This window comes from Podospora bellae-mahoneyi, chromosome 2 (genome assembly GCF_035222275.1).
Source record: "Podospora bellae-mahoneyi strain CBS 112042 chromosome 2, whole genome shotgun sequence".
In the NCBI taxonomy this organism is placed as follows: Eukaryota; Fungi; Ascomycota; class Sordariomycetes; order Sordariales; family Podosporaceae; genus Podospora; species Podospora bellae-mahoneyi.
Genome location: NC_085881.1, coordinates 2,077,710 through 2,103,552, shown reverse-complemented (window position 1 = coordinate 2,103,552; position 25,843 = coordinate 2,077,710). Strand labels below are relative to the sequence as shown.

The following is a 25,843-nucleotide window of genomic DNA, read 5'->3' as shown; positions in this document are numbered from 1 at the left end:
CCGATCACGGATTTCTTAGCACGATTACTGGCTCCTCAAGAGCCTCCCGTCCTCCAAAGGGTGACCCATCATCGTGACCATGCTTTTGGCCCCCTATCCATAGTTATCCGCCACGTATGCTGATGTCTGCACATCCAGTTGTGCGTCGGCACAACTTTACAATGCCCGGTGTCATCTTGGTGGTGGACGCAATGTGTGACCCAATGAGAACGTATACATTGCGTCTTAGAGCCTGGCGCGTGATGTTCGGGACTTGATTTCGCAATCGGAGGGTCTTGTCACTCCCCTAGCCTGCTGCCCTCATCCGTCCGTCTACCCGTCTGTTTGCTTGTGCACTATTCCCGGGCAATCTCATTGCAACGGCGTCGACGACGAGATGGCGCATTTGGCCCCAAACGAGGCGGAGCACTGCTGGTCCAACTATTCAGGAGTCACCGCTACTTTTATGCTCGACAGCGTTCCTCGATCAGCGCTATTCACTTCTACGCTGCATCATGCGGAAGCGATTCTTCGTCCCATTGGCAATGGTTGCTTGCTCGCCATCTCGACTTTGGCAAGGCTGCCAAACCTCTTGGTATGCCGTTCTTGCCTGCATGCTCAACACCTAACGTCAGGCACACAGACCGGAAGACATGCAGATAGATACATGAGAAAGGGCCGCTGGGCTGTCTACTACCATCAAAGATGTTTAAGAGCGGAAGGAATGCCCACGAGACAGACTTGCCATTGTCACGTCAACCCGCAGCTACCTAGGCCAGTAACCACTTTTACGACAAAATGCCCTTTGTTTCTAGCCTTGAAGAAGCTGAGATTGGGAGGCTGGAAACCCCCGGTCCGTCTACGTCTTCCCAGCAAGCGAATCTGAGCGATGGGCCAGCAGATCCTTCAACCTTTTCGGCGTCTGCCGCTGTTGTTATCGAGACGGAACCTGAGAGTCGTGAGTATCCTCTTGACCTAAGATGCTCGAAGGCCTGAGCTTGAGACCTGATGCTAACTCAAGATCGTCCTAGCACTGAAAGAGTTCTATAGGACCAGTCGATTTCTCAACCGTCGTAAGCCACACTCCTCGTATGACTGGTTCAAATTTGCGGTTTGCTGATGGCATTCTTCATGAACTGTAGGAAACGAAGAACGCAAACATACCTCCGGCTTCCTGGAGCTGGCGGCTATGTTCGATCAATGGTCCAATCTGAGATTTCACAGGGCTTACCGTAACGAGAGATGGCAGTTGATATTCGACAAGCAATGCAGGTTGGATTGTCTGAACGACCAGCTGCGTGCCTATGACGAGAACTTCCCCGAAGGAACAAGAAGTCTTTCGGCCAACCACAAAAGACCAGCGGGACACCCCCCAACTCCAAACAGGCGTGAGGTCATCCTAGCAGAGATAAATAAGGAACTCGCTGAACACGGTAAGAAAAGATCTGGAAACCGCCACAACAAAACAGTTCCTGGCACAGAAGCTGATCGTCAACAACAACAACAGACAGATTAACAGCCTCGATGAGAATCATGGAACAACAGCACCCGATCCACCCAGAGCCATTCAGAAACCTGTTCGAGCACATATACGGAAACGTGATAGATAGAGACGCTTGCGGCTCCTTCAAAAGCCCAGACGACTTCGTCAGTCCACACCCACAGGCTCCTTACTGGGTCACTGAGACGTCAAGCAGAATAATGAGACTTTACGCCCGCTTCTTCAAGGTGTGTTACGCACCTTAACATGCCCGAATCTCAACCAACCAGGTCCCAGACACTAACACACCTGACTGATGACAGCCCGACTCCCACACCGAAGACAACTACGTCCCCATGGCCATCCTGACCGTCATCTTCAAGACCATCCACGTCGTCGCCGCCGGCCTGCTACTTCTCATAACAGCGGCCCTATTGTATCTCTGCAACTTTGACAACAGTGGCAACTTTGCCATCATATGTGTGTCGACCCTCGTCTTTTGCGCCGCCATAAGTGCAAAGTCGCAGCTGGATAACACGATGACGGCGCTGGCTGGGTGCGCGTATCTGGCCTTTTGCGGGGCGTTTGCTGCTGGGGCTGGGTTTATATCTGCTGCCTAGTTGGGCGACAGAAACAGATAGAAAGGAGAAAAAGAAAAGAAAAGATGGGAAGCAAAAGAAGATTTCCTTTGTTGATAGGGATACCGATGATCAGGAAGAGATAGAACTTTGCCTTACACTACTCACCTACTCACCTTCTCTTGTCGTTTTCATATGTTTGTTTCGATTTTTTTTTTCTTGTGTCATATATACTATATTTTTCTCTTCTGCCTTTTTCTTTAGCATTTATATCAACTTAGGTATGCCAAGGGTAAAATCTCCTTACAGATTGGATGCGGTTGTTACACGCACACACCTTGTTTTTTCTTTATCTCTTTTGTGTTATGTGTGGCCTGAACTTGTGTAGAGGAAGGGTGGGGTTGGACGAAAGACAAGTGCCTATGCATACGGTACCTTATAGACAACAGCAAAGCGCCACTTCAATCTGTTACACAAATCTTGATGCAAGGTAGAGGAGGCTGTGGAATTCATCGAGCTGTAAAGGCTGAAGGAAACAAGGTATTGGGGTGAAGCGGCCATTGGGAGAGGCTGAACCTGGAAGCGAGGGATGATGACAAGGCTGGGTGGATCGGGAGGGTGGGACAAAACATGCGTTTATATCTGCAGAAAAGCAAAAGGGGTTTTGTTTACTCACTTTGTTGTTAGGGGGAACATGACATGTCGTCAAGAGTGGAGACTGCTGCCTGGGTACTTGGGTTTTGACGCGCCGTGGGGGGATGGTGAATTTCCAATTCCCATCTTAAGCTTGCATGGCTGGGATCTTTGGTTCACTTGGGCCCCAGTTTTTTATTTTTGGTTTTTCTTGCTCTGGGATGCAAGGACAAGGGGTCTTATCTTTTGGGTTGAGGCCTCCTTGTGGTTGGGCACGGGAGTTGAGTTATGAAGAGATGGGGAGGATAAGAGAGGAGGGTGTGTACTGAGTTGGTGTGGTGGTGCGGTAGCTGATCTGGTCGGTGATATTGAGATTTGCTGAGAAGGTGCACAACCTGAGGCATGTTGATGGTGATAGCGCAAAATGAGGGAAGACTCGATGCATTGGAGGTGGTTGAGTGGTAGATAAGAAGCGTTGGATGCAGGAGGGAGCGGTGTACACAGATGGATTGGTGCATATGTCACCGGTAGTTGAACCTGACGAATACCAGGTACATCAATGGCGCGAAAGGTGCATGAACGGTGACTGAAGACAAGAAGCCAGAAGAAGTATTAAGGATTCTAGAAGAATCGACAAATTTACCTGTGGCTGGGGAAAATCTGCTATGGTTTCCAATGGTTCTTTTTCGTTTTGTTTGAGATGAAACCGGGGGGGTTGCACTAAGCGCTGCAGGACATCGGTGAAGCGCGGTGAGGAAGAGCACGGTTGATAATACATTCCAGCTGCATAATGTTATGAAGAGGCGGTATTATGAAGTGTCACTAAATTGAGATAGAGTCGGAATCTTCCTAGATAGGGAAATGTAATTCTTTGTAAAGCCATTTGTTGGGAATCCTGGTGCACGATGCAGAACGCTCCATGACACAGCACCATGATCATTCATCGCAGACTCGCTCTTGTTATAATCTTGCCCCCACAGTTTAATTGTTCCAATTGTCACTGCAGTTAGACGTCCTTCAGCTTCCTTTGCTGCAATTGTTAAAGGGTTTCCATCTTCATCCCCTCTCCCCTCCTCGCCGATTACCTACCCAGGCTACCTACCCAGACTCCCTACCCGACGTCTCCCACCATTAATCTCAGCTTAAGACACCTATTCCTCCTGCCTGGTTAACGTCGAGTGCAGCTTATGCTGCTTCATCAAGGAGACACTGATCAGAGCAATGACAGTCAAGCCAAGCGCAGTCAGCCAGACTCCTCTGAACGCCTCCATAAACGACGCAATTACACCATCGTGCCAACCCTCAGGCAACCGGCCCAACTCCCCAAGATCATCACGGATTCGGCTGATCTCCTCAGCTGCACCGGGCAGGTCACCGAATCTTTCCCACAGCTTTGCCTTCAGGATGTTCTGATAGACGGCCGATGCGACAGTGATGCCGAGCGTGGTGCCTACCGACCGGAAGGCATACGTAGCGCTCGTGATCACGGCCTGCTGCGAGTGTTCAACAGCAGCGATACAGCCAAGGAGGGTAACAGTAAGCATAGCACCGTATCCAGCACCGTGGAGGGTCATGGAAACAAACGGGATCCAAGGTGGCGTGTACTGGTCCAGCAATGTGTTGAGAGCAATGGCGATCGTGTACACTGACAAGACAATTCTGCCCAGGCCGACATACTTGCCAGTTTGCTTCATGATCAACCCGCTGCCGACCGACGCGAACGAGACGCCGACCGAAGATGCGAGGATGCGATATGCGGATTGTGTGGGGGTGTAGCCAAGGACCTGGAGATACAGTGGAACATAGAACATGGTCATCATCATCACCATGGAGCTGGGATCGTCAGTTTTCTTGTCTTCAAGAAAGATCGGGGGATACATACCAGCAAAAATTCGTGATACACGCTGCAGCAACAGTCCTTTCAACCAATAGCTTCACCGGGATAATCGGTTGCTTCACCCTGCCTTCCCACCACACCAAGGCAAAGAGCATTGCGACACCCAGCGGAATGCTCGTCAAGACCAATGGATCCGTCCACCTAACCAAATTCCCGCCGGCATTAAGCCCGAGCAGCGTCAAGACCAAGAACCCGACGATAAAGAAGGCACCCAGGAAGTCGATCCTCGAGATCAAGCTCTTGTTGGATACTTTGGGCGGCACCCTCACCAGATAAGCCACCAATCCACCACTGACAGCAATGATCGGGACCTGGATCAAAAAAGCCAGCCTCCAGCCCCAGGACGAAGTGTCGTTGATGAAACCGCCAAATACGCCACCCAGCATAGCGCCTGTGCCATAAGCAATGTTCCCCAGCCCTTGCACCACGCCTCTTTTCTTCAATGGAACCAGATCCGTAGCGAGGAAAGTGCTGATGCTCATGAGCCCACCGCCTCCCACTCCAGAGATGACTCGTCCGAGGATGATTTGCTGTTCATTCTTTGCCAACCCACAAATGAGGTTACCAAGGCCGAACATCAAGTTGGAGAAGACGAGTCCCGGCCCACGACCAAAGATATCGGTGAGTCTACCCGACAGGGGCTGACAAGCAGCATTGGCGATGAGGTATGATGCCGCAAGCCATGATAACAGTGACAGGGACTGGAACTCTGAGGCGATGGGTCCAGACAAAGTGACAATGATAGAGGCGTCCACTGCGCCGAGGAAGACGCCCAGGTAGGATGAGGTGAGAGTTATGTAGAGTCTGGCGGGAGAAAGTGGCTGGGCTATGAGTGTGGATTCTTCTGTTTCGGTGCCGGCCTCGCTGACAGCTTCTGAGGAGGATGAGGAAGCTGATGGCGGCTTGGGGAGCAGAGGGCTGGATTCGGTTTGTATTGGCGCTGGTGAAAGAACATTGAGGCCGCCGGCGGGAAGGGCAGACGCTGCCGGTTGTGGTGGGTGACTGGAAGACATCTTGTGAGGTTGGTTGTGATACTGTGGAAGCGATGAGGCTTGGAGTTGAGAGACGCGGGCAGCCGATGACGGCAACGGGCTGTGGCGGGCCTGGCGGGGATGATGGTGTAATCCGCTAACGGCTTTGTGTATCCACAGGTGAGAAGCAACCGATCAAGATAAAATGGAGCATGCAGGTATTTAATGCTCAATTGAAGGGCGGATGTTTGTCTGAGTCACCTCAAGTGGTAGCCGAACTGGCGATTGAGATCGGTTGGTCAGTTCGAGACGACAGTGAGGTGAGTTCTTGACCGCTGTGGTTGATGCATGATGCAGGATTGCGGCGCTCGGAGCTAAGCGGATTTAGAACTGTGGGGTCCCGGCGGCCCGTTGGCGGAGAATGGCTCGGCCGTCCGGACGTGCCAAGCCGGAGAGTGATGATCCACAGTTGACCGCCAGCTTACTTGGGAAAGAGCATCACGGTTGTGCGGGGACCCTGGAGATGATGTTGACGAAGTGGAAGCTCTGTTTCAAGATAGTGGTCTTGGCTCAAGTTTGGGGTCACGATCGCAGAGTGGCACTGGGAAGCAACCGGTTGATCTTTCTTTGTTTGGGCCTGCTGACATGGCATCAGACACGTACTTATCGCCCTTCGATCAGAGAGGACATACTCAGTTGGGGAGACATTCGTTTTGGTCTGGCTCGTTGGGACAGTTATCACCTGGGATGTACAGTCATGAAAACAACCGGTTCATTAACCATGTAGGCCGACATGAGTCTGAGGGGCGTAAGAGGGTATGGGATAGCGATGATGAGACTGAAGACATCGCGGAGAAGAGGGCTCGAAGGTAGGCACTTTGTTGTTCGGGTACTTCGGAGACATTGACGAGGATAACGGCGCGATTTCAGTTCAACCAGGTCCATTCACACAGTCTAGGCATTAAAAGCAGTTCGAATGTGAAAATGGGTGATCTCTTCGTAGAAACTGGACTGACCTGTCTTTGTTGCTATGACTACCTGCGAGATCCCTCACAAAAGCAAAACTTCCCTTGCCCACCTTACCTACCTGATTTTCCCACCGGAGCCGGAACCACCCGAAAAGGCCCTGGTTCCTTAACAACACACTGATGATACCCCCCCCCCACACTCACTCCCAACAAACATGCCGACACTTTTCCAACTCCCCGTCCTCCACACCAAAAACATCATCCACATACAAGGGCTTGGGTAGATTGTTAGGATCACTCCCAAAGCTTGTCGGCCTCTTGGTGCCATTGTCCTGTATCAAATGCCAGTACACCCTCCCCCTCCTCAAAATCACAGAACAAAGCATAAAATGCGGCCCCTTTAACACAATCAGCGTTTTCACCAACTCCTCCCTACTACTCGGCCTACGGGGTTTCTCTTCCTTCCCACCAAGAAACCTCACCAACAACACCCACGTCATCTCAAGGCCTGTCTTGGGTGTGTTAGGAAGGACATAATCCGGCAATGTCCTGATCGGATATCCAGTTAACACTCCAGGGTACGGCTGTGCCCCCGTCGTGAACAGCGCCTGCCGGCACGGTTTTGGATGGCGGTGGTGCTTAAACGAGACTGAATAATAGTAAAATCTTGTAGCTGCCTATGAGGCCTGCACCAGTGTTTTCTAACTCGAACTCCTTTAGCGTTGGGCATACGGTAGTAAATCGAGTTCATGACCTTCGACCTCTTCAACACCCCGCAAAACCAAGCTAATTGGCTGGCTATCTCAGCGATAATCTCCAGTCCGGCGTTGTGGATTCCAATGATGAGATGGGGGTTTAATGAACGGGCCTGGACCGCCGGGGTGTTCAGTCAAGTCAAGGGCAATATCCGACCCATCGGGTGCTTAGAGGGTTGCATAATATGAGGGTTTAATCCCTACTGGATTAGTGGATGGTGTCATTGAAAGGTTGTTGATGCTCAAAGCTCCAGCAAGGAAGTGGTAGACCTCTGGTCATCTATCGGGCCAGGTTTGTTTCATGTACTCGAGTGGAGAGGCAGCTTGGACGTTTTTGCGGTAGCCGGCGAGGGTGCATGCGTGGCTTAAACGGTTTGTGGGTCGATCATTGTTGGGATACGAGATGAGAGGTTTCCAGGAGATGGAGATGGCATAGTGTGAAATCTTTGTTTCGTAGAAATCTTCGCCAGATAGACGGTTTGTTATTGCTTCACGTATTTTTGTTTCTACCTCGGAGACCTTTTCGCCGGGTAGCCAGAATAGAGTGGCCATGCTGAACTCTGGCTTCTTTGCTCATTGATGGGGGAAATGTTTGATACAATGAATAGTCAAGTTCAAATGGGAACACTGATTTGGGACAACACTGGAAAGTATGCAGTGGAAGCCAATCTTGCTGTTGGCACCCATTTCATCCATTTGGAAATTGCGGCGGAAAACATTACATCACTGAGTGAGTCAGACCAGCAATCAACAGATGCCAATGTAAATTGTGTGTCGAATGACATGCTTTGTAAGGTCGGCCCTGGGTCTGATGGGTTAACAGCGTTACTCATTGTTGAATCATTAGCATGAGGAACCGATCCTCAACCTGTTGAATGATTTGTTTCCCATAGAACGTGCTTTGGAAGTGCCACGAAGAAGGCGACAAAAATATGATGGGAATACAACCTTTGTACCTACTCCCCCGGGACCAATTCTGCCCTCTAAAGTATCCCTATCAATCGGGGCAAGTAAAGCCCTCCTGCAACCGACCCTCAATGACAAAAAGCTTCCTCACCCCACACTCCCCCCCAATGAAGTGCCTGTAATTCCCTAGCTGGTCAAAGTCGAAGTCACTGCTCACCTCCGGACGAGGCAAGTTATCAAGCCTAAACTCAGACCCCTCATGATCATACCGCCGCTCCAAATGCCAAAACACCACTCCCTTGTTCAACACCTTGGAGATAAGAAAAAAACACTTCCCATGAACAACAACCGGGGTGGTTGCCAGGTTCTGAGGCCTCTCAACCGGCGTCTCGTCCTCACGAATCCTCATGAGGATCTTCCACGTAATCTCCAACCCCGTCAAAGGCACGCTTGTTGAGTTGAACGCATATCCTGGCTGAACACGGATTGGGTATCCGCACACAATCCGAGTATGAGGTTGGTCAATAAAAAGGCCATTCCAGCAGGTTCGTGGCACGTCAAGGTCGGACCCGTCGATGGGCGTGTCGATGTAACCAATATTAAATCTCATGCTTTCATCGCTCGACGAGTCCGAAGAATCAAAATGAAGCGTCTCACTGACCGTCGGTTTGCAGTAGATGAGACCACCTTCGGGCGATCTTCTGAACGCGCCACAGAACCAAGCGATTTGGCTAGCCACCGAGGCTACAAGGTTTTGGTGACCACTGGCTGTGATGGATAAATGGCATGTTTCCGCTGTAAGGTCTGGTGTTTCCTTGTCGAGGTGCACGGTGATGTTTGCACCCCCATTTCCAGCGAACTGCACACGAAATCTGTGGTACGAAGATTGACGTAAGCGCAGGTCTAGATAGCTGTACAGTCGGGCGCCTGTTTGGGGCCATGTCTGGCTCATGTAGTCGAGCGCGGTTGATGCCTGGACAATGTTCCTGAAGCCTGTGAGTGTGTAGGCCCAGTCCAAGTTGGTGTCCGCGCCCTTCTTGTGGCTTTTGATATACTGACCATGGTCAAAATCGATGACAAAATTGACGATGATCTTGGCATCGGTGTCGCCTCGGTCGTTGTGCTGTCTGATTTTGCGCAATATTCTTTTCTCGAGCGTGGACTCACGGCCAGGCACCCAAGTCCGAGGACCGCTTTGGGTAACGGAACCTTCGCTCAAAAATCCGCTGGAGGACAACTCGCTCGGAAATTCACTGGAGGAAGATCGGGTTTTGGTCGAGGGAGATTCGTCCTTCGTCGAGGCCAAGGGAGGCCCAGTCTGGGCAGGGAAAGATCCGCTCATGGCAGTCTTCGATCTTTTCCAAATCAAAGTATGAATTTGGTAGTTTAGCTTTCGGCGCTGACTACGGCACCTGAATTTTCTGCCCTGCGTTGTGCAACAAGACAAGTTTATTGCTTTACAAACCACGATAGGTAACAATAGAGTATCGCCCGCGATATATCATCACAATCCTCGGCCATTCAACGAGTCAATACCCTTGTTGACTCAATCCCCAAAACCATCCTGTCATGTCTCTGATTGACTCCCCTTGTCCTTTGAGAGGGCCGTGACTCGCTCTGACTCGAGCTTTGGTTTGGGTAAGCCAACCAACCAAAGCGATAACCCGTCAAACCCGCGTCACATATGGTGATGGCCCTATCCCTGTCCCGAGTATTCAACGTTGAAAATGGCCCGAACCGAGAAGCGATCGTGAGTCCCGCAGACAGATAGTAGAGCCGCGCGGCGATGGTGTCTGGCGCCAGGGGCGTCTCAGGGGCTCGAATCAGGATCATGAGGGCGATAATGCTTATGATCATGAGCCCAAAGATTGCCAAACTGAAGTAGCATGATGCTACCCAAGCCACTCTCGCTTTATCATTGCTGAAGGGAATGTTGGCTAAATATACCGTAAGAATCAGGGCCATATTCGCATTCATGGTGACAATCGCTAATGGCAACGAGCGATATGTGCTTTTGTGAAAGAGAGCGGTCAATGGTGAAAAAGGAGGTTCTAAAAGCATCGAGTCTTGGGGCTTTGCCGCGGTATTGGGATTGGACATATTGATGTATGGTACGAGAATACTGAGCTCTAGAAGGTGAGTTTGCTCATGTTAGTATAGGCAAAAGTGCATGAAAAGGAAGGGACGCATACTTGAAAAAATGTTCTTCCAAAGCTCGTCGATGAGGATGCCTATTGCCGCGAAAAGGAACCTGACTCCAAAGTCCTGGCCGCTCAGGAATAGCTCAAGCGGATGGTTTTGGTCGTTGTTAAGATAATACCAGATTATTATCGGCAGAATGATGACGATGATGAGAAAAAGGAGACATAATTCCAATATCAGGGGATTCGACCGTTTTACTGGAAGGAATTTGACGCCAGATGCAGGAGTTGTGGTGGCCGGAAAGGCTTGGGAGGTCGTGTGCGGTGGCTCCAAAACAATGCCATTTTGTGCTGCCCCTCTCTCATTTTTGTATACTGTGACGCGGTATCGTGTGTTTTTTCCCAATGCTTTCTCCAACCCCTTGCCATCCGACGTCAGAGACTGAGAGTCCACCTGCCGAAATAGCTGCAAGAAGGAGCCATCATTCGCCACCAGAGTTGCCGTGCCAGCAAGACTGAAAGGTTCCGAGTATAGCTGGGATCGTCGGTTCCAAAGCTGCCCTGCAAGCACAGCAGTGCAAATAATCATGACGAGCAACATAGCTTCCATTGCCCTGGCAGGCGCTGTCGACACGCTTAATACCCCAGGACATGTGACGTTCGCACGGCAGTCGGTCCCTATCACAGATATTCGGATTGCTTCAGGTGAAAGTGCCATCAAGACCTGGCATAATATGACCAGAAAGGAGGTGAGTGATACAACCCAGTGTCTTCGGATAAGTGAATTCCAGAGCTGCCCGACCAAGGGTACTTGGCTTTCGTAGGAAACGTTCAGGGACTCGGATGCTACTGCGCCCTTGGAGCTGCTAAGTCGGTAAAACGGCTCCATTCTCTTTGCAACTGCATCTAAACTGGCCCACGGTAGATAGAAGAGGATGGCGAATATGAGAGGAGCAAAGGATCCAAGAAAGTAAGCTTCTGGTGTCAATACATAAACAATGTATGAGCCATTTCCGTCTGTGGAACTTTCCTCATTAGGTGAAACAGATGAAGTGATGATGGGGCTTATTATGGCCTTTGAGAATGTTGAGTATTCCAGTGAGCCAGTTGTTGTCGAGCCCCTGGTCCTCGGTGTTGGAACAGTGCTTGTGGACATGAAATACTCTGGAGTACCCAGTTGAGATGACCCTCTTAGAGTAGGTACTGACGGTGTTGAAGTACTAGTGATTCTTATGGCATTTGCGGGAGTAAGTAACTGCCAGGACGTGTCAGAGGTTGACCAGTTTTTCAGTGATGCTGAATGCCGAACATTGCGGGGGGCAGTGGCGTGCACAGTGGGTGACCAGCTGGTAAACAGCCTGTTTGTTTCGGTGTCTTTTTTATCCATTGCCTCTAAATCGGAAATAATGGTGCTTTCTGTTGCTTTGGGCTGCATCTGTTTGGGAATAGTTCCGGGGTTGGGAACCGTTTGAATGCTGAGGATTACGTTGCTGGATGGCCTCTCAGTGAAAACTGTGCTAATGCCTGCCGACTGAGTGGAAGTGGGAGATATATCGGGGTTGGGAACGGCCTGAATGGTGAAGATTGCTTCTGTGGATATCCCCTCAGGTGAGGGAGTCTCGTTGCCTACCACTTGCGTGGGAGCTACTTCGGGATGAGGAACCGTCTCAATGCTGACGACCCCTTCGGTGGATCCTATTTCAGTGGAAGAAAGCTCAGTCTCTTGACTGGAGACTGTGGTGGTAAAGATCATTTCAGTGTTGGGAACAGTTTGAATGTTAGGAACTGCATCGGTGAAAATTGTCTCGGTGGTGGGAAGCGCTAGCTCGGTAGTAATCTTGGTTTCGGGGTAGACCACCTCGGTGTCGGGAACAGGTCTGTCGTCGAGATAACTTTCAGAATAATATACTGTCAGAGTTTCCACCACTGTTTCAGTTTCGATTTCGGGGTAGCTAGTTGCTGTGGGTGCAGGAGTCTTGGTAGGACGAGGCGTAAGGAGCAATGTTGCAGGCAATCCAATGTTTACCCATCCACCCCATGCTGAACCGATTTGACTTATATAGGCGGGTACACTCATTACACTGGGGTCAAGTATTATGGCACAATCTCCAGATGCCCGGGGATTGGGGGGTTCTGAACATTCTGCCACTATGCTCGAGTCTTTTGGAGAGTTCCTTTCTGGATTCCAAGGCCTTTGTGTGGGACGTGGGTTCCTGAAACCGATGCATTAGTACTTCTTGTATGGATGGAAGAGAAAGAGCACATAACCTGGAAGTTCAACTTACCATCTGGTAACCCTTGGGTTAGTGGAATTCTGGCGTCCGGCTCGCTTGGAGATGTGTGTATTCTCATTGGTTTCAGTGCGCATCATACCTCGGGTCGCTTTTGCATGTGGTATCTGCACTGTTGCGTTGATATAGGCAAGTGTCGTACGGGTTACGGTTGTCTTGCGAGCGACTGACGGAGAGAAGGAAGGTGTAGAGGAGGTCGAGTTGTAGTCTGAGCCAGCCACAACTGCGCTGCTGAGATCAGCAGTTGACAGAAGTTTGTGGAGGGAATATTCGACCAGTCCCAGAGAGGCTGTTGTGACAAGCACTAGGGCCACCAAGAACCAAAGGCGCAAAAGGTATGGACGGTAAGGAGTTATAGGTTCCATGTCTGAGAAATGCTTGGAGGCTATAAGAGAGCAACAGAACGCTCCAAACCAGTGGTCGGAAACAGATCATTATATGGGCGGTACATGTCCCCTACTATGTCCTCACCCAGCTGCATTGGGAGGTCTAACGGGAGTTCTGGAGCCTCATGTTCAACTGCACAACTAGCAAAGCCCATGAAGAACTCAACTGGATACCCGTATTATCAATGCTATCTGCACACCGCCCCCCCGAACTGAGGATCGGTGAGGTAACTTGGTATACATCAGGGGTAGTCTCTAATTAAAGTACGCATGCATGCATGTTGAGGCCCAAAAAATGTCGAACAGTGTTGACAATGGGAGATTAGCTCGAAGACTGAAGCACGATAATCAACAAAGCTGTGCTCCAAGCTATCATGTTTGCTTTTCCGGGCCGGGCCGCCCCCGAGGATTGTGGCACCCTGTTAGCCAGCGTCTTCACCGAGTCACCAATCATCATTCAATGGCAGAGGTCACAGCACTAGGCGCATTAATATCCTAACCAGCTCTGCAGTGTTACAAACTTTTGCTTGGAGTGATTATTTGTTTGAGCCTGAATACGGCGTAGCAATGCACCACAACTTTTCCAAGCATCTGGCGATCACTTCCTTTCTTTAGCACACAGCCTCACCACCAGCCTTAGTTTCATATATCTCGAACCCTTGACGTTGACACTTTCTCATTCCAATCATCCTCTCCGTTTCTGGCAATCTTTCACAACTTCGACTCCTTCCCCCTCCCACCCTTCGTCGCATCCCCAACAACCTCCACCCTCTTCACACTAGTAGCATCCCCCTCCATAGTCATGCCCGGAGCTCCCCTCTTCCCTTGCCGAATCTCATCAGTCATCATCCCGCTCACATGATGTCCCTTTGGCCCCTCTCCCCTCAGCATCCTTTCCTCATGGCTTCCACCTGACGACTCTGGGACTTTACCCTCGGTTTTGGAAAAGTCTTGCTTGTTCTCCGGCTCACCCCTTGGGTTAGAGTTCGCATCATTCGTCTCTGTCTTTAGTGAAATCGGATCACCAAGCTGGGAGGGATTGGCATTGGGGCCGATGAGCTTCTCGGCGGCGATTTGGCGGAGGGGTTTGGTCATTTTGGTGAGTTGATAAATAGGGTAGTAAAATATGAGTGTGAGATGAATTTGCGGAGTCTGCTGCAATGAGATCTCATATATTGTTAGGAATGGTCCGTTATTCGCAGGGAGAGGACATTACAACTGCTCAATTCTTCAAACACTCTCTCAATACGCTTGCACTCAATGCCGTCAGTACATGACGTCGATTTGAAGTAGAGTTCTGGCTGGACAGGTCGCAAAACAGAACCGGGTTACCAACGGCGCGGATATAGTTCAAGGGCTTGCATATCTCGCAGATTGTCCCAAGATCTTTAGTTAGAATGAAATCGTGTTCCATTTGTCAGATCAACCTCGATCGATCTCAGGTACCCTAGTGAAAGAAACTCGATCAAATGGCGCTTGCGAAATGGTGATGTCACAGCTTAGGTTGGTTTATGTAACAAGCTTCTTTCATCTCATTAACCATTAAATAGCCCAACTTTTCATCAACCGAGAAACATAATCCTCCTCTCTATGGTATGCGAACAAAAAGAAAAAAAAACAGATAATACATCGTCGTCGTCTGCCATTTGTACCGTATTCAAGCCATGTACATTGTCTATTTTCATATCCTCATCCCGTCGTCAATATCATCGCTGCCCCGCCTTCAATGTTGAGCGCAGTCAAAATCAGGCAATAGCTGAGATCTCATAGGGGACGACGGCCGAGTCGACCTTGCCGCAGGTGATCGTTCTCCTAGAGTAAATGTCGCCCATAGTCCAGTTGGCATTCTGGTAAAAGTCCTCGGTGCAGCCGAGGGTGACGTTTGCTGAGCCCTTGGCAGTGAATGTGATGCTGTTTATCATGTTAGAACTCAATTAACCCAAGTCAATGTGCAAAATGGCAACGGCTTACGGGTACTGCGGGTCCTGGTCTCTGCAGGTCCAGCTCTGTTCCACTCTCAACTCGCCGGAAGGCCTGTTGAAGTCAAACTTAGTGGAGCCTCCGCGGAGGGTGTCGTTGCAGCTGTATTGAATGGTGCCGTAGAAGAAGTCATTGATCTGGTTGCTAGCGGCAGAACATTGAACTGTGCTCTTATCGGCGGGGTTGAAGAGGTCGAAGGAGGCGTAGCCCCAGGAGTTTTGGTGTGCGGGGGTGCTAAAAATGAATGAGGCGTGAAAGTCAAAGTTGGATGCCTGCCATTGGAAGTCGTTGAAGGAGGTGTTGGAGCAAGAGGTCCCGTTTGAGGTCGTTTGCCTGGTGGAGATGGGGGAGGCCGAGGTGAGGAGGGGGAGTGCCGCAAGGGAGAGGACGGAAGTGAGATGCATTTTGGAGCGAAGTTAAATGGTATGTGTGGTGTGGTGTGGTGTTGAGAGTGAGTTGAGAAGGTTGAGAAATATGGTGACTGAATCTGTGATGGTGTTTTGATCCACTTGAAGCGACTGGAATGTTGGTTCTGAATATTTGGCTCTGGCCGGGGATATATCCAGCTTATATTCCGTTCCAAGTTCCAAGCTTCCCCTCCCTCACCGTCAATTCCACCTCGGCTTCATGGACCCGGTTGCTCGGAGTGGCAGGCCGTCAATAGAGCTGCGCCATGGGATTTGCACAAACGAGGCGAGGGGCGCGAGGTTCCCTAAGCGGCCTTGAGGCTGCAGATCTTCTCGTGTGTAGTGTAATGCCAGAAGTCGGTGAACTGTAGGACCTGGCTAGAAGCTCAGTGTGATTGGAGAAAAGGGCCCAAAGAACGAGTGTGTAGTTATCCGCTCTTGCAGAGATGTGACAGCGGATGCAAACATTGTAGATTGAAGAACTTCGTATTCCAGTGGCCGGCCCGTCGTCACAAGACGTCACTGTTGCAACCGCGCTGAATTCCACAAAAGCTGCTGTGCCGCAGTCAGATGCCAGGCCATCGCCAGCGGTGGGGCGCCCGAGGGGTGGGGCAACCCACGGCCATTGCCAGTGCTACGTTGCGCTGGATGCCCACCGCGGTCTCCGCCAGGGCATCATCAACCGCGGAGTGCGCGGTCGAGCGTGGAAAGCTGCTCTCCTTCAACACGCCACAACCAAGAATTGAGTAGTCAAAAGGGCCGGCTCACCGGATACCAGCGGATCGAAAGAGTCAGTCATTGCCGGGTCGGAGACCATGGTTATTTGCAGTCGCTACCAGCACTTCAGGCTGCAGCAATGATCATCACAGACCTGGGCTGCAATTGGGTGTCGATTCGATCTGGCGTTGAGGCATCTCGCCCCTTCTGTTCTATTCTCGTCTTCTACCTCACCTCGGGTACGGACATCACCAGCCCGTCGTTTGGACAGGATCACACGTTTTTCTGCAGCAGCAACGTTGTGTTCTCGTGCACTGCACTGCCAGCTTGTCGGTAACTCTGGCTTTTGTGGAACCATGCTCAAGGCTTGAACCACTCGAGAACTTCTCGGAACAAAAGAACACCATGTTGTACCAGGAATAACGTGTTCAATATGGCATCACTTTTGAGACCAGGGATGGCTATCACCCGAAACATAGGGGACATTCGGTCTTCATTAGGGTAAAAAAGTGTTTCTGACTCTTGTCTCTGACTCTGTCTCTGACGTATATTGCAGGAAAATGCCCGAACCCAGGCTGCGGCAGCCCCTCTATCTCCGCATCCTCTACATCGACTAAGATTCCTCCGCAGCGCCGGGAAGTGCTTTGAGCCCTGTCAAAGAATTGTCAGCTGCCATCGAGCACCGCAGGAACTGCTCACGAGATTCCACTTACAGCCATTGATGGGCTCGTCGACCACGGTCGGTACCGAGCACTGGTTCATCGCCGAGATGCTCTGGCTCTTGAGAGTCGGGCAGTTGACGTAGCAGGGACTGTCCATGGCACGCTGTAGCGAGTCGTCCAACCAGCCAAACATGTAGTCACCATGCGATCCGAAGCCAGTCCTATCAACATGTCAGCTGTGTGCAATTCACATCAGGCCGGCCGAAGAACTTACGAATCATCCATCGACCACAGGAAAGGCTGAGACCCATCCTCGGGCCATAAGTCCTTGTTGTTGAACTGCCTTGTGTCCCAGATAACCTCGTACATGAGCTGAGGCACACGCACTGGGTGCGAAGCTGGGCAAGGACCACCGCCTTCGAAGGTTCCAGACTCGGGATATGACATGTGCGCCATGTGATCGGGAGAGTCAAGATTCTTTCCGTCCCAACAGGTTGGGAAACGAACGTTGGACATAATTCCGAAGTTGCATGGCTCCTTGGGGAAATCCATTGTCTCGGGATAACGCGTGCCAAAAGTCTTGAGGCAGGTGTAGGTGATTTGACGGAACTTGGATGCCTGGGCTCGGTTGCGGTACATGGCCTCGCCGATGAGCATACGGAAGCCAGTCTTGAACGCCGTCACCTTGGAAGTTTGCTGGTAGTTGACCAGGCCGTCTTGCATGTAATACACAGTCATGCCACCATTGGAACCTTCGAAGCCGGCGTTAGGAATCTGCGGTACTCGATGGACGCTTCCATTTCTCGCCTTGAAGAACAACACTGCTGTCCAGTAGTTGGAAAAGTCTTCGGAGAATTGGCAAGTTGTGCAAGTCGCCTTCTTGGCGATATCACCGGCAGCGGCTTCCATGGAAATATTGAAGGCATTCTAGTACGTGTTAGTATGTATCCTTGCTCTGTTGTCAGAGTGTCTTACACCACCGATAATCTGATGAAGATGCGGAGATGGTGCCACGCCGGGGTTGACGAGGGGATCGGTTCGCTCAACGACCAACTGAGAACAGCCGAATCGAAGCAGGGCTGACGCCGGAGCGACCAGCGCAAGAGCTGCAGCGGAGCTCCAGTGCATCTTGTCTTTGTCTCCTTTTGTCTCGAAGGTTCAGGGGTAAGCTTGGCACACGCGTGAAGAAGTCAACAACACCTGACAGTCAAAGGGAAGCAAAATATGTCAGAGAAATCTGGAAGCACCATGGCAGTCTTTATTGAAGGCTCAAATACCACGTCTTCCCCTCCCCTGTATCGGTCCAGCCCGCCAAGGGCTACAAACTGGGACCGCCGCAGCACCCATATGCCTTGATGCATCCCATCGATCAGCAATAACAAACGAGTGGATCTCGGTCCGTTTCAGTTCTATGATAATGGAGAGAACTGTTATGGAAGTCAGTTGGAGGCAGTGATCTGAACACAACTGCCGGTGGCCATGGTAGCCGCGAAAGGGGGGTTGCCGCGATGCAATCAATTTATTTACTTTTGAACAGCCTACAACGTTTACTCCTCTCATATTTCCGGCCTATTCAACCCCGCACCTCATTCATTGGAGTTTTCGTGGATGATTGGCCCGCCTGTCTAGGCTGGGCACAATCTATATTGACATTTTCCCGGTTTGGAGGTAGTTGATTGACCGTGACTTGCTTTGCTGTATCTTGATATTACATGGGCAAAGATCAACATCGTTAACTCTACATATTGTTCTGATATCAATCACTGATTTGGAAGAGGGCTCGCATTGGTCAAGAAGAAAGTCAGCCTATCTCTTCACTGGACTGGAAGGAATGTGGAAACACTTCATGGCTTCCATGGCACCCATGTATACTTTTCTTATTTCACCTCACCAAAAGCGACACGAAAAGCAGACAAAGATTTCCAACTCCCACAGCTCTTTTTCATAATGTTATGTCAGATCTTCGGCCTTAGCTGCATTATTAACAATCATCAAGACGGGCCATCACAGCCGCCCTCCAGGCCATGATGCGGCGGTCCTCGGGGTACAGATTGGGAAAATGGATCGTCACACTCACTCACACACACTTGTTCAATACAAATCAAGCTACAAATGACAAACTCTCGGCCCGGGTAACGGCAACCGGGCCTCATCCGTGGACCATCCCCAATGATAAAATTGATTGCCTGCAGTGATGGGATATTTTCATTTCCACGTGCGGTTCTCTCGGACGCGGGTACAACTCATGCAAAGTATCACGGCTTGGAGCACGAGGTAGGTAGGTCAGAAGGATCGAGATGTTTGCGTTACGCCTGTTGAAGATAGGGATAGCCTTGCTGACGGTCTGGGAAAAGTCAATATCGCATCCAACTGTGCCTTTCTATTTCCGATATGTCAGGTAACCTTGCCATCAGCCGCCAAACCCCTTCCCCTTGAAACCTACCACAGTCTTGGACAACATCCCCTCCGTATAAATGCCTCGCAGCAAGCGGCCGTCCTGGATACCTTATGGAAAAGTAACCACCCTGCTCTCCCCCATTCGTGCTTCTACTCCTCGATGTTCTAGTCTCGGCCCACGATCCAAAAATAAGAACTGGTTCTACTGAGCGGGGTCCCCGATATTATCACTTTCCACGGGGGACGGAAAGGTGAAGAGGTTTGCAATTCCATGACCAAACGCGATGCTAGGTTGATACTGACGAACAGTTCATGATAAGGGTCGGTGACTGGGGGTGTTGGCCAATGCCGCGACCAAGACTATATCAACTCACAAGCCACCTGTTCGGCGTGGAAAGTCCTTCTTGTATGGCATCGCGTTGGTCTGCTGCACGAACACCATGAATCGCCCCCGTGTGGTTTTATTCCTAGTTGGGATCCATGTCTGGGGATGTCGCGTGGTTCTCCATGGTACGTCTTGGAGAAAGCCACCACCGTGTCATCTCCCTCGTTTTGTAGCTCGTCTGTGAATGTGGTCGTGATCGGGGAGGGTGGATGGACAGAAAATCCGCCCTTCCGCCGGACGTGGTCGCTATGAAAATAGCTGGCGTACTGTCGTTGATCAAACAAGGCCGCGCAAGAAGGGCATCATAACCTGTGGTACGACCAAACACGGAAGAAGCGTACAAGAACTGATGATGTATTCCGGGAGTATCTAGACAGAGCAAACCAACCGGCCAAACCAATATACCCTCACGCCCGTGGGTGTGGGCCAGGACAGAGCCCTGGGAGCAATTTCTGCCTGACCCACGGAGCAACCCACATCGAACACACCACAGTGAACGACTTCTCGTCACGTCCCTCTTCGCCTGTAGTATATCCTGATACGTCTGCAGTACCGTCTTGTCATCGTGGGTAAAGAATCAGAAGAACGGCAAAGTCATGCTGCCTCGCCGGCCGTTGAACCTTGACGGTGATGCATCGATAGGGACCCCAGAATGAGGTTGGGGTCCTCAACAGCAGGTGGTGTGTGATTCATCAAAGACCTGGCGATTTTGATGACCAAGAATCTGATTTGTATACGGACTCGTTATTTCTGACGTCATGGCGAGGCAAAGCAGGTAGGACTCGTGACCTGTGGGAGCGGGGTTTTCAAAGTTTAAGTAAGAGGGAAAAAAAGGGGGCTCAGATAAGGTAAAGGTAAAGCTTAGATGGAATGAAGGTAAAGGTTTAGATGGGATGAAAGTAAGAAAGAATAATCACGGGGGAAGTTATATATGCAAATGTTTGGCGGGCATCAGGCCGTTGTAGGCTCCCTCGTAAAGTAAAATAGGGTTAAAAGTCATGAACGGGCGGAAATTGTTGCTCACTTGGGACGTTTGGTTTGAGAGCTTTTCGTATCCTTCACAGGTCATTTCTGCCAAGCTACACGAGGAGGAACGGTGTTGATGTCCTCTCATTAATTGACAAGGTAGTTGGCCGGCTTGTGTTCGGTCTCGACTTGGCGAGGCAAAGGCAGGACAAGATAACAAAGTCTGCCTCGGTTGCTACACCTACAATAAGGGAAGATGAACCCAGTGAGGGAAATATGTCTTGAACTTGGGAGGTCTGGCCTGTAAAGCGGATGGCCCTAGCGGAGCCGGTGGTGACGGTGACTTTTATAGTCCCCCAGCACCTCGCCAACCCCGTAGGGCGGGTGTTGTTGATGCGTTTGTGATATATCAATTGACTCCTCTACGTGTACAGACACTCGTCACGAAAGAACCATATGGCGCATTGTCGCGGGCGCTGGTACCGCGTTTTTCTGCTCAGCAATGTATCTATTTTTCACAACACAGAAAAGTCCGAAGTCACGGTGATGTCGGATGTGAAAAAGGCACCGGATAGCTCCTTCACCTTCCATAGGTCTCCCAAGGTGCAGGCGTCGTTGCTTGCGCATGGTACTGGTGGTATGCTGACTAGGCGGTAGAATCAACTGTGGTGGTTGGCAGATTCAGTTTGGATAAGGTGAAAGTTGATGTCTTACTCTATATAAAAAGCTTCGGTGTCAAGAAGCTCATCGTCTGGATACAAGAACCCCTGAATCGTGAAAGGGGGCTTCCCCGTTGTTCAACCCTAACCCTAGTGGAGACAAAGAGCTGGTGACAAAACCACCAAAGTCGGCTAGCACACAACGCCACAAATGGACGCCGAGGATTGCACCATCGCCTCAGCTGCAGGGAGGTTGCAGCTCACCCAATTCTCTGCCGTGTGCCTGTCCCGAGTTCCTGGGTCCTTCCCTCCTTCATGCAAATCGCACACCATTTGGAGTGAGACAAGCCGTTCTGCTATCTCCGATTCCTCAAAGTTTGTCGTCGCAAAAGGCGAATTGCTCAACTGTTTTGGAGCGTCTGGGGGTTTAAGACGACAAAGCCAAAAATGAGCTCCACTGGAGCCGGTGAAAATAGGGGGGAACTGCCCCGCCGTCTCCGGGCGCTGGCCCGCCGCGGGTGGAAGGTCCTCCGGGTCAATTGGCATCTTGGGGTTACTGCGTTTGGTGGTCCACCGGTCCACTTCAAGATTGTGAGTATAAAGAAAAAAAAAACCGTAGAGAAAACAGGAGCGAGGACCAGTTGCTTATCATTGTCCGGCGCGCAGTTCAACGAAAAGTTCGTCCAAAAGTCAAAATGGGTCGATGAACAGGTCTTTCAGGAGATCTTCAGCATCTCGCAATCGCTGTCAGGACCCGCCAGCACAAAAATGCTCTACTGCATCAACCTGCTCCACGGCGGGTTTATGGCAGCATTGTTTAGCTTCCTGCTCTGGAGTCTTCCGGGGGCCATCGGCATGTTTGGCCTCTCCATCGGCGTGTCGAGCATTGACGAGAACTTGCCGCGAATCGTGTATGCGCTGCTCTCCGGCCTCAACTCCGCTACTGTCGGCGTGATTGCGCTGGCGGCGGTGGAGCTGTCCCAGAAGGCCATCACTGATCCATTGACGAGGATAATTGTCTTTGTCACTGCTGCTGCTGGCATGTTGTACAACGCCCTGTGGTACTTTCCCGTCTTGATGCTTGTGTCTGGTGTTGCGACCTTGGTCAATGACTACCGTTGGATCCATCGCCCACTCGGAGCTCTGGTGAGGAAGGTGAAGCGAAAGAGGGCGACGCACCCCGAAGCTGGCCCTCAAAACAATGCCACAACAACAAGAAATACCCATGAACTTGGGCCATCGCAACCCGGGCCCAGCTCAGAACTTCCAGTCAGCGAAGATGAGGCCAATAAGAATGAGCGCCCGTCAGGGTCGACTGCTGAGAACGAACCACGCATTGTGCCACAGGAGCTGAGGTTCAACATGTCATGGAAGACTGGCACAGTCATCATCGTGACCTTCTTCCTCAGCTTCATCGTGGCCATGGTGCTACGCAGTGTTCTTCCCGACCCCGGCCCTCCCATCCTCTACCGCCTCTTCTCCAACATGTACCTTGCGGGCACAATCATCTTTGGCGGTGGACCCGTCGTCATCCCTTTGCTGCGAGAGTACGTTGTTGCCGAAGGGTGGGTGAGCGCTCGCGACTTTTTGATCGGCCTCGCCCTCATCCAAGCCTTCCCGGGCCCCAACTTCAACATTGCTGTCTTCCTCGGGAGTTTGACGGCCATCAACGCCGGACACAGCTCTGTTGGAGGCGCCTTGATTGCCTGGGTTGCCATCTTCAGCCCAGGCTTGATCTTGGTCCATGGCACCATGGGACTCTGGAGCGCGGCAAGGAACAGGAGATGGGTCAAATCTGTGCTCAGAGGCATCAACGCCGGCGCCGTGGGCTTGATCTATACGGCCGTGTATCGAATCTTCATGGTGGGGTATATTGACCAAGGATTCCAGGCTGGTCGCAGTTTGGGTGATGATCCCTGGTGGGTTGTCATCACAGCTACCAGCTATGTTGGTGGTCGGTACTTCAAGTTGAATGCTCCGTCCGCCATTGTGTTGGGTGGTTTGATGGGCTTGATCAGGTACGGTGTGGTGAATGCGTGAGATGCCACGCGTAAGGTATGGTGGTGTCGTTAAAATGATGCCATTGTTGACGCGTCAAAGTAATGAAGCTCATTCCATCCCCACTTGGCCTTCCGTCGCAGCTGCAGGGAGAAAACGTCGATGACCGCAAAGTGACCGCAAGGGATGAGCCGCTGCCTTTATAACGTGTTGTCTGATGACATTGGTCGGCGGTGACTCACGCCATGATGAGTGGTTGTTGATGTTTCATCGATGATGCAGGGCAGTGAGTGACGGGAGGGCGACGTGGTGGGCTAGTCGCCCGCCAGCTTATTACGGATACACGTTATTACACAGATCCCCTGCACGGCAGCGCTGCCACAGCGTGTCCACAACAGTATGTTGGTCACTGTCACTCAGCGCTGCCACGTGGCCCGCATCGTATTTACAGTATCTTACAGTGCCAAGCCGGCAGTTCGCCAATGCCCCTACCACCCGCCAAAATCTTAATTCATGTCGTCCCTGGATTCGCTGGGAACGACCTGGACGGGGTGCCCATCCAAATTCAGGGTGGTATCCATCCTGCCCGTTGATCTCTACAGCTGCCACAATGCTGCTCTTTTCGAGGAATAGAGGCTATGTCTTCTTGATTGCAGGCATCTTCCTATTCGTCTTCCTCGCCATCCGCAAGAGATCATACCAATACTCCTACGTCATTGACCCTTTCCAGAGCTATCACGGTGATGGCAGTGGTGACAATTTCCCGCCCGGCAGTAGTGGGGATCCTAATTATGTCCCCCCGGATGACTACTTCGACGATAACACCGATGGCAACGCCAACGACAAGGACCAAAACGACGAGGAAGACACAGCAGACCAGATCGAATGGAGCAAGTTGAAGCCCAATTACCCTGTCCAGGACATGCGCCAGTTTCCACAGGGCTCCCCACAGTGGCTTCCAAAGGTTCAAAAGTTCATCGAGACTGAACCCGCAGCAGAGCGTCAAGTTCGACTCGAACGCCGAGATGCCGTCAAGAAAGTCTTTCAGCGTTGTTGGAACTCGTACCGCAAGCATGCCTGGATGAGTGACGAGATCATGCCCATCAGCGGTGGGAAGCGCGATGTCTTTGGCGGCTGGGGAGCAACCTTGGTCGACAGTCTCGACACCCTCTGGATCATGGACCTGAAAGATGAGTTCAAGGAGGCAGTGGAAGCTGCGTCCAAGATCGACTTTTCCAAAGCCCCGGGAGACAAAGTGAACGTATTTGAGACCAACATTCGATATCTGGGTGGCTTTCTGGCAGCCTACGACCTAAGTGGCGATAGACGGCTCCTACGTAAAGCAACAGAGGTTGGAGAAATGCTCTATGTCGCCTTCGATACTCCCAACCGCATGCCAATGACAAGATGGGACGCTGTGGATGCATCCAAAAACAAACCCCAGGAAGCCGACGAATCCGTCCTTCTTGCCGAGATTGGCACATTCGCTCTGGAGTTCACCAGGCTTTCTCTCCTCACCAAAGACCCAAAATGGTTCGACGCTGCGCATCGCATCACTGAGCTCCTGCATAAGCAACAAGACACCACGCGTTTCCCAGGAATGTGGCCTGTCATTGTCAACGCCCGCACCACAGAATTCAACCTACATAATGACTTCACCATCGGGGCCATGGCTGACTCTTGGTACGAATATCTCCCAAAGGCCCATGCTCTCGTCGGGGGTCTACTACCACAATATCGCGAAATGTATGAAAAGGCCATGGAGGCAGTCATCAAACGAAATGTCTTCCGGCCTATGCTTCCAGACAACGCCGACGTCCTTGTCTCTGGCCTTGTCTCTGTCTCCCGAAGCGGCGATGACACTGTCTACTCTCTCAAACCAGAAGGCCAGCATCTCGTTTGCTTCGCAGGTGGTATGCTCGCCCTCGGTGGCAAGCTTGTGGAGAACCAAACCCATGTGTCTGTCGGGGAGAAACTGATGGATGGTTGCATCTGGACCTATTCACACATGCCCGTGGGGATCATGCCAGAGACATTCACCATGCTTCCCTGTCCTTTAACAATCTCGCCCGAGAAGCCAGAGTGTACGTTTTCCGAGACCAAGTGGAAAAATGCGATCAAAAGGCAGCTTGAAGCACCCGATGACATCTCCCCTGAAGAGCTCAACTCGCTCATCGCCGAAAAGCACATCTCCAAGGGGTTCACGTCGCTTCCGGATACTCGATACATTCTCCGACCTGAAGCAATCGAGTCGGTATTTATTCTCTACCGCACAACCGGCCGAAAGGACTTGCCTGAAAAAGCATGGAAGATGTTTGAAGCTATCGAGAAGAATACCAAGACTGAGCTCGCCAACGCGGCACTGTCGGATATTACTCGTTATGACCCTGAGAACGAGGATGAGAGCAAACGGTATCCGGAGAAGACGGACTCGATGGAGAGCTTTTGGCTGGGTGAGACGTTGAAGTATTTTTATTTGATGTTCAGTGAGCCGGACTTGATTAGTCTGGATGAGTGGGTTTTTAATACGGAGGCCCATCCGCTGAGGAGGTTGGTGCCTGATTTGAAGGGGCTGTTTGATTGATAGATATTGGGGTGGGTGAATGCGAGGAAAGAACGTAACTGGATATACACAATGATGCTTGAGGGGATAATTAGTAATATTTACAAATAGCAAAGATCGGTTT

General features: G+C 51.1%; 10 protein-coding genes across 10 annotated transcripts; 3 read left to right on the top strand and 7 right to left on the bottom strand.

Moving 5' to 3' along the window:
- The first annotated feature begins 169 nt into the window (after positions 1–169).
- On the top strand, positions 170–3,337 carry QC761_0036530 (uncharacterized protein). Its single transcript, XM_062872323.1, is given in 6 exon segments — positions 170–937; positions 1,011–1,052; positions 1,122–1,412; positions 1,487–1,707; positions 1,783–2,205; positions 2,214–3,337. Coding segments are annotated over 5 exon segments (1,011 nt in total). The 5' UTR covers positions 170–777; the 3' UTR covers positions 2,080–2,205; positions 2,214–3,337.
- Positions 3,338–3,690: 353 nt separating this feature from the next.
- QC761_204960 (uncharacterized protein) lies at positions 3,691–6,515 on the bottom strand. Its single transcript, XM_062876224.1, has 3 exons — positions 6,231–6,515; positions 4,553–6,175; positions 3,691–4,503 (listed from the first exon to the last, which is right to left on the bottom strand). The coding sequence occupies exons 2-3, from the start codon at positions 5,578–5,580 to the stop codon at positions 3,822–3,824; spliced, it is 1,710 nt and encodes a 569-aa protein (XP_062734802.1). The 5' UTR covers positions 5,581–6,175; positions 6,231–6,515; the 3' UTR covers positions 3,691–3,821.
- A 191-nt stretch (positions 6,516–6,706) lies between these two features.
- QC761_204955 (uncharacterized protein) lies at positions 6,707–7,006 on the bottom strand (the record flags this gene model as incomplete). The annotated part of the gene is made up of 1 exon (XM_062876223.1): positions 6,707–7,006. One exon carries the CDS (start codon positions 7,004–7,006, stop codon positions 6,707–6,709), a length of 300 nt encoding a protein of 99 aa, XP_062734801.1.
- Positions 7,007–8,258: 1,252 nt separating this feature from the next.
- Positions 8,259–9,509, bottom strand: QC761_204950 (uncharacterized protein; the record flags this gene model as incomplete). The annotated part of the gene is made up of 1 exon (XM_062876222.1): positions 8,259–9,509. The coding sequence occupies one exon, from the start codon at positions 9,507–9,509 to the stop codon at positions 8,259–8,261; it is 1,251 nt and encodes a 416-aa protein (XP_062734800.1).
- An 809-nt stretch (positions 9,510–10,318) lies between these two features.
- QC761_204940 (uncharacterized protein) lies at positions 10,319–12,964 on the bottom strand (the record flags this gene model as incomplete). Its single annotated transcript, XM_062876221.1, has 3 exons — positions 10,319–11,878; positions 12,080–12,521; positions 12,594–12,964. The coding sequence occupies 3 exons, from the start codon at positions 12,962–12,964 to the stop codon at positions 10,319–10,321; spliced, it is 2,373 nt and encodes a 790-aa protein (XP_062734799.1).
- A 732-nt stretch (positions 12,965–13,696) lies between these two features.
- QC761_204935 (uncharacterized protein) lies at positions 13,697–14,080 on the bottom strand (the record flags this gene model as incomplete). The annotated part of the gene is made up of 1 exon (XM_062876220.1): positions 13,697–14,080. One exon carries the CDS (start codon positions 14,078–14,080, stop codon positions 13,697–13,699), a length of 384 nt encoding a protein of 127 aa, XP_062734798.1.
- A 650-nt stretch (positions 14,081–14,730) lies between these two features.
- Positions 14,731–16,031, bottom strand: QC761_204930 (uncharacterized protein; the record flags this gene model as incomplete). Its single annotated transcript, XM_062876219.1, has 2 exons — positions 14,957–16,031; positions 14,731–14,896 (listed from the first exon to the last, which is right to left on the bottom strand). The coding sequence occupies exons 1-2, from the start codon at positions 15,367–15,369 to the stop codon at positions 14,731–14,733; spliced, it is 579 nt and encodes a 192-aa protein (XP_062734797.1). The 5' UTR covers positions 15,370–16,031.
- A 671-nt stretch (positions 16,032–16,702) lies between these two features.
- QC761_0036460 (uncharacterized protein) lies at positions 16,703–17,879 on the bottom strand (the record flags this gene model as incomplete). The annotated part of the gene is made up of 4 exons (XM_062872322.1): positions 16,703–16,740; positions 16,803–16,972; positions 17,026–17,678; positions 17,727–17,879. 4 exons carry the CDS (start codon positions 17,877–17,879, stop codon positions 16,703–16,705), a joined length of 1,014 nt encoding a protein of 337 aa, XP_062734796.1.
- Positions 17,880–21,388: 3,509 nt separating this feature from the next.
- On the top strand, positions 21,389–23,198 carry QC761_204910 (uncharacterized protein; the record flags this gene model as incomplete). Its single annotated transcript, XM_062876218.1, has 2 exons — positions 21,389–21,749; positions 21,825–23,198. Exons 1-2 carry the CDS (start codon positions 21,606–21,608, stop codon positions 23,196–23,198), a joined length of 1,518 nt encoding a protein of 505 aa, XP_062734795.1. The 5' UTR covers positions 21,389–21,605.
- Positions 23,199–24,078: 880 nt separating this feature from the next.
- Positions 24,079–25,740, top strand: QC761_204900 (uncharacterized protein; the record flags this gene model as incomplete). The annotated part of the gene is given in 3 exon segments (XM_062876217.1): positions 24,079–25,279; positions 25,337–25,557; positions 25,573–25,740. The coding sequence occupies 3 exon segments, from the start codon at positions 24,079–24,081 to the stop codon at positions 25,738–25,740; spliced, it is 1,590 nt and encodes a 529-aa protein (XP_062734794.1).
- Positions 25,741–25,843: the final 103 nt, after the last annotated feature.